The sequence below is a fragment of the Strigops habroptila genome, unplaced genomic scaffold, assembly GCF_004027225.2.
Source record: "Strigops habroptila isolate Jane unplaced genomic scaffold, bStrHab1.2.pri NW_022045602.1_ctg1, whole genome shotgun sequence".
Lineage (NCBI taxonomy): Eukaryota > Metazoa > Chordata > Aves > Psittaciformes > Psittacidae > Strigops > Strigops habroptila.
This window is the reverse complement of record NW_022651083.1, coordinates 189,472-199,055: the sequence shown is the minus strand read 5'-3', so window position 1 is coordinate 199,055 and position 9,584 is coordinate 189,472. Positions and strand designations below refer to the sequence as shown.

The 9,584-nt window shown below is 61.6% G+C and overlaps 1 protein-coding gene across 1 annotated transcript; it reads left to right on the top strand.

Moving 5' to 3' along the window:
- Positions 1 to 192: 192 nt before the first annotated feature.
- Positions 193 to 9,540, top strand: LOC115603019 (kinesin-like protein KIF1C). The gene is made up of 15 exons (XM_030474532.1): positions 193 to 774; positions 851 to 916; positions 1,035 to 1,110; positions 1,251 to 1,329; positions 3,148 to 3,296; positions 3,444 to 3,553; positions 4,064 to 4,143; positions 4,673 to 4,748; positions 4,860 to 4,939; positions 5,034 to 5,128; positions 5,396 to 5,479; positions 6,930 to 7,122; positions 7,213 to 7,273; positions 7,974 to 8,348; positions 9,124 to 9,540. The coding sequence occupies exons 1-15, from the start codon at positions 193 to 195 to the stop codon at positions 9,460 to 9,462; spliced, it is 2,445 nt and encodes an 814-aa protein (XP_030330392.1). The 3' UTR covers positions 9,463 to 9,540.
- Positions 9,541 to 9,584: the final 44 nt, after the last annotated feature.

Here is a 9,584-nt window from a genome sequence, read left to right as displayed (position 1 = left end):
GGCCCCAAATACACCCCAAAGAACCTAAATACAGCCCCAAATACACCCCAAATACAACCCCAATGCACCCCAAATACACCCCAAATACACCTCAATGCACCCCAAATACAGCCCCAAATACACCCCAATGCACCCCAAATACGGCCCCAAATACACCCCAATACACCCCAAATACAGCCCAATACAGCCCCAATGCACCCCAAATACAGCCCCAAATACACCCCAATGCAACCCAAATACAGCCCCAAATACACCCCAATGCACCCCAAATACAGCCCCAAATACACCCCAATGCACCCCAAATGCACCCAAACACACCCCAAACCACACCCCGAATCACCCCCCAAAACACAGCCCAACGTACCCCAATACACCCGAATCACCCCCAAATACACCCCAAGCTCCCCTGGCACCCCCCCCAACCCCACCGTACCCCCATTGTGCCCCCCACTGTGCCCCCATTGTGCCCCCCACTGTGCCCCCATTGTGCCCCCCATTGTGTCCCCCATTGTGCCCCCATTGTGCCCCCATTGTGTCCCCCATTGTGCCCCCACTGTGCCCCCCATTGTGCCCCCATTGTGCCCCCCATTGTGTCCCCCATTGTGCCCCCATTGTGCCCCCATTGTGCCCCCACTGTGCCCCCCATTGTGCCCCCATTGTGCCCCCCATTGTGCCCCCATTGTGCCCCCCACCCAGGTCAGCCGCATCAGCCTGGTGGACCTGGCGGGCAGCGAACGCGCCGACCAGGCGGGGACCTCGGGGACGCGCCTCAAGGTGACACCGGGGGGGGGGGGGGGGGGACCCCCCGGTACCCCCAAACCTCGCCCCATCCTCACCCCCCCCCCCGCAGGAAGGTGCCAACATCAACAAGTCACTGACCACGTTGGGCAAAGTCATCTCAGCCCTGGCCGAGGCGGTGAGCTGGGGGGGGGGGCACCCCCATTTCCCCCCATTGCCCACACGTTGGGGACCCCCCCAGCTCCAGGACACCCCCAATTATAGAGGGGACCCCCCCTTTTCCCGTTATCCCGCAGCAAAACAAGAAGAAGAAGCCGGATTTCATCCCCTACCGCGACTCGGTGCTGACCTGGCTGCTGAAGGAGAACCTGGGTGAGGGTTTGGGGAGGGGGGGTGTTTAAGGTTTTGGGGGGGGGTTAAGGTTTTGGGGGGGTCTAAGGGTTTGGGGGGGGTCCTAACATAAGGGGGGTCCCTCATTGCCCCCCCTGAGCCCTTCGTGCTCCTTCCCATAGGAGGCAATTCCCGCACGGCCATGATCGCGGCGCTGAGCCCCGCTGATACCAGCTATGAGGAGACGCTGAGCACCCTGCGGTGAGGGGGGGTTTGGGGGGGTTTGGGGGTGTTTTGGGGTGGTTTTGGGTGTCTGGGGGTGTTCTGGGGGGGGTTGGGGGTGTTTCAGGGTGGTTTGGGGGAGTCTTGGGGTGTTCTGGGGGTGTTTCAGGGTGGTTTGGGGGAGTCTTAGGGTGTTTTGGGGGTGTTTTGGGGTGGTTTGGGGTGTTTGGGGGTGTTTGGAGGGGTTTTGGGGGTGTTTCAGGATGGATTTGGGGAGGTTTTGTGTGTTTCGGGCTGGTTTGGGGTGTTTTAGGGGCGTTTTGGGGTGGTTTGGGGTGTCTGGGGGTGTTCTGGGGGTGTTTGGGGGTGTTTCTGGGTGGTTTGGGGGAGTCTTGGGGCGTTTTGGGGGTGTTTCAGGGTGGTTTGGCGGAGTCTTGGGGCGTTTTGGGGTGTTTCAGGGTGGTTTGGGGTGTTTAGGGGGAATTGGGGGAGTCTTAGGGCATTTTTGGGGTGTTTCGGGGTGGTTTTGGGGTGTTTGGAGGGGTTTTGGGGGTGTTTCGGGATGGATTTGGGGAGGTTTTGTGTGTTTCGGGCTGGTTTGGGGTGTTTTAGGGGCGTTTTGGGGTGTTTTGGGGGTGTTTTGGGTGTCTGGGGGTGTTCTGGGGGGGTTTGGGGGTGTTTCAGGGTGGTTTGGAGGGGTTTAGGGGGAATTGGGGGAGTCTTAGAGCATTTTGGGGGTGTTTCAGGGTGGTTTTGGGGTGTTTGGGGGTGTTTGGAGGGGTTTGGGGGTGTTTCGGGATGGATTTGGGGAGGTTTTGTGTGTTTCGGGCTGGTTTTCGGTGTTTTAGGAGCGTTTTGGAGTGGTTTGGGGTGATTTTGGTGTCTGTGGGTGTTGTGGGGGGGTTTGGGGGTGTTTCAGGGTGGTTTGGGGGAGTCTTGGGGCGTTTTGGGGTGTTTCAGGGTGGTTTGGGGGGGTTTAGGGGGAATTGGGGGAGTCTTAGGGCATTTTGGGGGTGTTTCGGGGTGGTTTTGGGGTGTTTCAGGGTGGTTTTGGGGTGTTTGGGGGTGTTTGGAGGGGTTTTGAGGGTGTTTCAGGATGGATTTGGGGAGGTTTTATGTGTTTCGGGCTGGTTTTGGGTGTTTTAGGGGCGTTTTGGGGTGTTTTGGGAGTGTTTTAGGGTGGTTCGGGGGCATTTGGGGGCGTTTTGGTGTGTTTCAGGGGTGTCTGGCGGTGGTTCGGGGTGGTTTTGGGGTGTCTAGGGGTGGTTTGGGGTGGTTTTGGGGTGTTGAGGTGGTTTGGGCGTATTTTGGGCTGTCTTGGGCTGGGTTTTGGCTGGTTTGGGGTATTTTGGGGCTGTTTTGGGGTGTTTTGGGGCTGGTTTGGGCTGATTTTGGGGCTGGTTTGTGCTGATTTGGGCTGATTTTGGCTGATTTCGAGCTGTTTCAGGGCAGATTTGGGCTGTTTCGGGGCTGATTTCAGGCTGTTTTGCGCTGATTCGGGCAGTTTTGGGCTGATTCGGGATGGTTTAGGCTGATTTTGGGCTGGTTTGGGCTGATTTTGGGCTGATTGCGCTGGTTCGGGCAGTTTTGTGCTGATTTGGGCTGATTCGGGGCTGGTTAGGGCTGATTCGGGCTGGTTTAGGCTGGTTTTGGGGTGTTTTGTGCTGGTTTTGGGCTGATTGCGCTGGTCTGGTCTGGTTTTTGGGTGTTTTGGGCTGTTTTGTGCTGATTTGGGCTGGTTTTGGGGCTGGTTTGGGCTGATTCGGGGCTGTTTAGGGCTGATTCGGGGCTGTTTTGGGCTGATTCGGGGCTATTTTGGGCTGATCCGGGCTGTTCGGGGTCCCCTCGCCCCCCCAGGTACGCGGACCGGACGCGGCACATCCGGTGCCACGCGGTGGTGAACGAGGACCCGAACGCGCGGCTCATCCGCGAGCTGCGGCGGGAGGTGGCGCGGCTGCGGGAACTGCTGCGCGCGCAGGCCCCGCCCCGCGCCGGGCCCGACCATGGTGCGCCGCGGGGGGGGGGGGGACGGGCCGGGGGGGCACATGGGGGGGGGCTCGGGGGGGGTGGGGGTGTTCGGGGGGTACTTGTGGGTCTGGGGGGCACCGGGGGGGGCTGAGCCCCCCGGTAACCCCCCATTCACACCCCCCCAGAGCCCCCCACGGAACCCCCCCCCGCCGAGCCCCCCCCGCCCGCCGCCGTCAATGGGGCCACGGAGCCGCTGCCCCCCCTCAGCGCCGCGGAGGCCATGGAGCGGCTGCAGGTGACCCCAAAGCACCCCAAAACACCCAAAACCACCCCAAAACAACCCGAAACCAGCCCAAAACCAACCCAGAACACCCAAAAACACCCCCAAACACGCAAAAACACCCCCAAAACACCCCAAATCAACCCAAAACAACCCTAAAACACCCCAAAACAACCCCCAAAACACCCCAGAACACCCAAAACCAGCCCAAAACACCCCCAAAACACCCCCAAAACAACCCAAACCCAACCCAAAACAAACCTAAACCACCCCAAAACAACCCCTAAAACACCCCAGAACACCCAAAACCACCCCAAAACACCCAAAACCAGCCCAAAACCACCCCAAAACAACCCCTAAAACACCCCAGAACACCCAAAACCACCCCAAAACAACTCCAAAACCACCCGAAAACGCACAAAAACACCCCAAAACAACCCCCAAAACACCCCAAAACAACCCAAACTCCCCTCCCCGCCCCATTGTGGGGCACCCCCCCCCCAAAATGTGGGTGTCCCCCCCCAGGAGACGGAGAAGATCATCGCGGAGCTGAACGAGACCTGGGAGCAGAAGCTGCGTCGGACGGAGGCGCTGCGGCTGGAGCGGTGCGGGGGGACCCCAACACCCCAAACACCCCCAAAACACCCCAAAACCCGCTCCAGAACCACCCATAAACACCCCCAAAACAACCCAGCACCACCCAAACACCCCTAAAACACCCAAAACCCCTCCTAAAACACCCCAAACACCCTGAACCACCCCTAAAACACCCCAAATGAACCCTAAAAACACCCCAAAACACCCCCAAACAACCTAAAAACACCCCAAAACCACACCAGCACTACCCAAACACCCCTAAACCCCCCGAAACCACCCTAAAACAGCTAACAACACCCCAAAAAACATCCAAACCCACCCCAAAACCACTCCAAAACACCCCCAAACATGCCAAAACCACCCCAAACCACATCAGCTGCCCCCCAAATCGCCCACATGGGGCCCCCAAACCTCCCCTTTGCCCCCCCAAACCCCGTCCCAGCCCCCTCAGATCCCACCCCACAGCCCCATGGCCCCCCCAAACCCCCTTTGCCCCCCATTGCCCCCCATGCCCCGCAATACCCCCGTTGCCCACAGGGAGGCGCTGTTGGCCGAGATGGGCATCGCGCTGCGGGAGGACGGCGGCACCGTCGGGGTCTTCACCCCGAGAAAGGCAAGTCCCGGGGGGGGGCACCCCCAAAACACCCCCAACCCCCTCCCCCGCTATGCGGTAACCCCCCTTTGACTCCCAACGGCTCATTTTTGGGGTCCCCCCCCCATAAAGACCCCGCATTTGGTGAACCTCAACGAGGACCCGCTGATGTCCGAGTGCCTCCTGTACCACATCAAGGACGGGGTCACCAGGTGAATGGGGCACCCCAAACCCTATGGGGCACCCCCAGCCCCTATAGGGACCCCCAAACCCTATAGGGACCCCCAACTTGCTGCACCCCCTTAGAGTGGGTCGAGTGGACGTGGACATCAAGCTCTCGGGACCGCTCATCGAGGAGCAGCACTGCCTGTTCCGCAGCCAGCCCGGCCCCATGGGTGAAGGTAGGACACCCCATTTTGGGGTGCCCCCCCCTCCTGCACCCCCCTTTGCACCCCATAATTCCTCTCTGTATCCCCCCTAAACGCTGCCATGGGAGCAGGGCGCTGCAGCCCCCGCCAGGTATGGGGTGCGAAGGGGGGAGATGGGGTTCGGGGGGTTTTGAGGTGGATTTGGGGGGGGGTATGGGGGGGTATGGGGGGAGTATGGGGGCCCCCCCCATTTCTCAGTGTCGTGACCCCCCCTTGGTGTCTGTCCCCCCCCCAAACCAGTGGTGGTGACGCTGGAGCCGTGTGAGGGAGCCGAAATCTACGTCAATGGGCAGCGGGTGACGGAGCCCGTGGTGCTGCAATCGGGTAGGGACCCCCAAAACACCCCCAAAACACCCCCCAAACACCCCAAAACACCCCCTAAACACCCCCAAAATGCCCTAAGACTCCCCCAATTCCCCCTAAACCCCCCAAACCACCCTGAAACACCCCCAGAACACCCCCAGACACCCAAAACCACCCCAAAACGCCCCTAAAACACTCAAAACCAGCCCGAAACACACAAAACCTCCCCAAATCCATCCCAAAACACCCCCAAAACCCCTCCAAATACCCCAAAACACCCCCAAACATCCCCAAAACACTGCAAAACACACCGAGAATGCCCCAAAACACCCCTAAACACCCCAAAACACACCCAGCGTACCCCAAAACACCCCTAAGCACCCCAAAACACCCCCAAAACACCTTCAAACACCCCCAAAACACCTCAAAACACCCCAAAACACACCCAAACATCCCCTAAGCACCTCAAAACACCCCCAAACACCCCAAAACACACCCAGAATACCCCCAAACACCCCCCAAGCACCCCAAAACACCCTCAAACACCCCAAAACACACCCAGAATACCCTCAAACACCCCCTAACCACCCCAAAACACCCCCAGAACACCTTCAAATGCCCCCAAAACAGCTTAAAACACTCCAAAACACCCCGTAAGCACCCCAAAACACCCCCTAAACACCTTCAAACACCCCCAAACAGCCCAAAACACCCCCAAAACACCTTCAAACACCCCCAAAACACCCCAAAACACCCCCAAACACCCCAAAGCACACCCAGAATACTCCAAAACACCCCCTAAGCACCCAAACACCCCCTAAGCACCTTCAATCACCACCAAAACACCCCCAAGCACCCCAAAACACACCCAAAACACCCCCTGAACACCTTCAAACACCCCCAAAACAGCTCAAAACACCCCAAAACACACCCAAACACCCCCTAAGCACCTCAAAACACCTTCAAACACCCCCTAAACACCCCAAAACACCTTCAATCACCCCCAAAACAGCTCAAAACACCCCAAAACACACCCAGAATACCCCCAAACACCCCCTAAACACCCCAAAAAACCCCCTAAACACCTTCAATCACCCCCAAAACACCCCCAAAACACCTTCAATCACCCCCGAAACACCTCAAAACACCCCAAAACACACCCAAACACCCCCTAAGCACCCCAAAACACCCCCTAAACACCTTCAATCACCCCAAAACACCCCAAAACACCCCCAAACACCTTCAATCACCCCCAAAACACCCTAAAACACCCCCAAACACCCCAAAACACACTCATAATCCCCCCAAACACCCCCTAAGCACCCCAAAACACCCCCTAAGCACCTTCAATCACCCCCAAACCACCCCCAACCACCCCCAGATCCCGGCCCGTGCCCCCCCAACCCCCCTTTCCCCCCTCCCAACCCCCGGTTCCCCCCCGACCCCCCCCCGTTGCCCCCCGTTCCCGCAGGGAGCCGCCTGGTGCTGGGCCAGAGCCACGTGTTCCGCTTCACGCACCCGGAGCAGGCGCGGCGGCAGCGGGACGGGCAGCGGGAGCAGGACGGGCGCCGCGGGGTCCCCGCGCCCCCCCCGGGCTGGAGCCAGGCGCAGCGCGAGCTGCTGGAGCTGCAGGGCATCGACGTGCGGCCGGGGGGCAGCCGCAGGTGGGGGCTGGCGCCGGGGACATGGGGGGCGCAATGTGGGGGGGCGGTCACCCCAATGTGTGTGTGTGTGTGTGTGTGTGCCCCCCCCAGGCTACAGGAGCTGGAGAACCGGCACCGGGGAGAGGAGAAAACGGCGGAGGAGGAGCGAGGGGTGAGGGGCGGGGGGGGTGGGGGGTGGGGGGTGGGGGATATGGGATATGGGGATGTGGGATATGGGATATGGGGTGTGGGGATATGGGGTATGGGGATATGGGGTATGGGGTATGGGGTATGGGGTGTAGGATATGGGGTGTGGGGTGTGGGTTATGGGGTATGGGATATGGGGTGTGGGGATATGGGGTATGGGGATACGGGGTTGGGATATGGGGATGTGGGATATGGGATATGGGGTGTGGGGTGTGGGATATGGGATATGGGATATGGGGTGTGGGATATGGGGTGTGGGATGGGGGATATGGGATATGGGGATATGGGGTGTGGGATATGGGGTGTGGGGTGGGGGATATGGGGTGTGGGGTGTGGGATATGGGATATGGGGATATGGGGTGTAGGATGTGGGGTGTGGGATATGGGATATGGGGTATGGGATATGGGCTATGGGGTGTGGGATATGGGGTGTGGGGTGTGGGATATGGGATACTGGGTTGGGATATGGGGATGTGGGATATGGGATGTGGGATATGGGGTATGGGGTATGGGATATGGGGTGTGGGATATGGGGGGTGGGATATGGGGATATGGGGTGTGGGATGTGGTATATGGGGTGTGGGGTGTGGGCTATGGGGACATGGGATATGGGACAGGGGGATCCTCAATGTCTCTGGGGCGCCCCCTCCCTCTGGCTCTTCCAGACCGTGCCCCCCTCCCCGCGGCGCCCCGGGAGGCGCCGGGAGCCGCTCCGGGTGTACCAGATCCCGCAGCGCCGCGCGCTGACACCGGAGCCGCCGCGGGGCCGGCGGGAGGGCGCCGGGGACGCCGGGGACACGGGTGCTGCGGGTGCTGTGGGTGCTGCGGGTGCCGGGGGCGCTGTGGGTGCTGCGGGTGCTGTGGGTGCTGCGGGTGCCGCGGGTGCCGGGGGCGCGGAGGTGGCGGGGCTGCGCGCGCACCTGCAGCGCCTGGCGGGGATCCTGCGGGAGGTGAAGCGCCAGAACAGCGCCAAGGACGAGCAGCTGCGGGCGCTGCGGGACCGCGTGGGGCGCATGGAGCGCGCCCTGCCCCTGCCCGCGGTGAGTGCCCCACGGCCTGACCCACGGCCTGACCCACAGCGACACCCGCCCCACGGCCTGACCCACGGCCTGACCCACAGCCTGACACACAGCGACACCCGCCCCACGGCCTGACCCACAGCGACACCTGCCCCATGGCCTGACCCACAGCCTGACCCACGGCCTGACCCACGGCCTGACCCACAGCAACACCTGCCCCATGGCCTGACCCACAGCGACACCCGCCCCACAGCCTGACCCATGGCCTGACCTACAGCGACACCTGCCCCATGGCCTGACCCATGGCCTGACCCACAGCGACACCTGCCCCACGGCCTGACCCATAGAGACACCCACCCCATGGCCTGACCCACAGCCTGACCCATAGCATAACCCACCCCATGGTGTGACCCATAGCAACACCTACCCCACAGCCTGACCCACGGCGACACCCACCCCAAGGCCTGACCCATAGAGACACCCACGGCCTGACTCACAGCCTGACCCACAGCAACACCCAACCCATGGCCCAGCCAACAGCACCCCACAGCTGACCCATAGTGACACCCGCACCACCCCGTGGCCTGACCCATGACCTGACCCATAGCAACACCCACAGCACCCCACAGCCTGACCCACAGCAACACCCCCTCCATGGCCTGGCCCACAGCACCCCACACCCTGACCCACAGCAACACCCACAGCCCGACCCATGCCCCAGCCCCCTGCCACAGCTCCTCCCTGCCCCACACCCCCCATAACCCCTCCTTGTCCTTTTTCCCCCCCCCTCCTCCAGGACGACGACCCCGATGCCGTCCCACGGCCGCCGAGCCCTGCGCCGCCGTCGCGGCTGTCGCTGCTGATGCAGCGGGACCCCGCGTTCCGGCGCGGCCGCCTGCGCTGGCTGCGGCAGGAGCAGGCGCGCCTCTGGGGGGCGCTGCAGCCGCGCCCCCCGCAGGACCCCGCCCCGCTGCGCTTCCCATTCAAGAGCAACCCCCAGCACCGGGCCCCGCCCCTCGCCGAGGACACGCCCCCTCCCCACGACGAAGGGCGCCCCCTAGGCGGGAGGACCCCGCCGCGCATCCGCCGGCAGCGCTCGGCGCCAGACCTCAAAGCGCGGGGCCCCCACGCCTAGAGATGGGCGGGGGGGGGCCCCCCAATGGGGGGGATTCGCTCATTAAAGGGTGACCCCTAATTAAAGAGGAAAAGCTCATTAAAGGAGACACACACACACACACCCCCCCCCGGTAACAGAGC

Bases quoted from the DNA above. Each gene is read 5' to 3' on its own strand.
- LOC115603019 (XM_030474532.1), top strand. From the start codon at position 193: ATGCACCCCAAATACAGCCCCAAATACACCCCAATGCAACCCAAATAC. The intron at 4,749-4,859 runs GCAAGTCCCGGG...CCCCCCATAAAG, and splicing joins GGGTCTTCACCCCGAGAAAG to ACCCCGCATTTGGTGAACCT. The intron at 4,940-5,033 runs GTGAATGGGGCA...GCACCCCCTTAG, and splicing joins ATCAAGGACGGGGTCACCAG to AGTGGGTCGAGTGGACGTGG.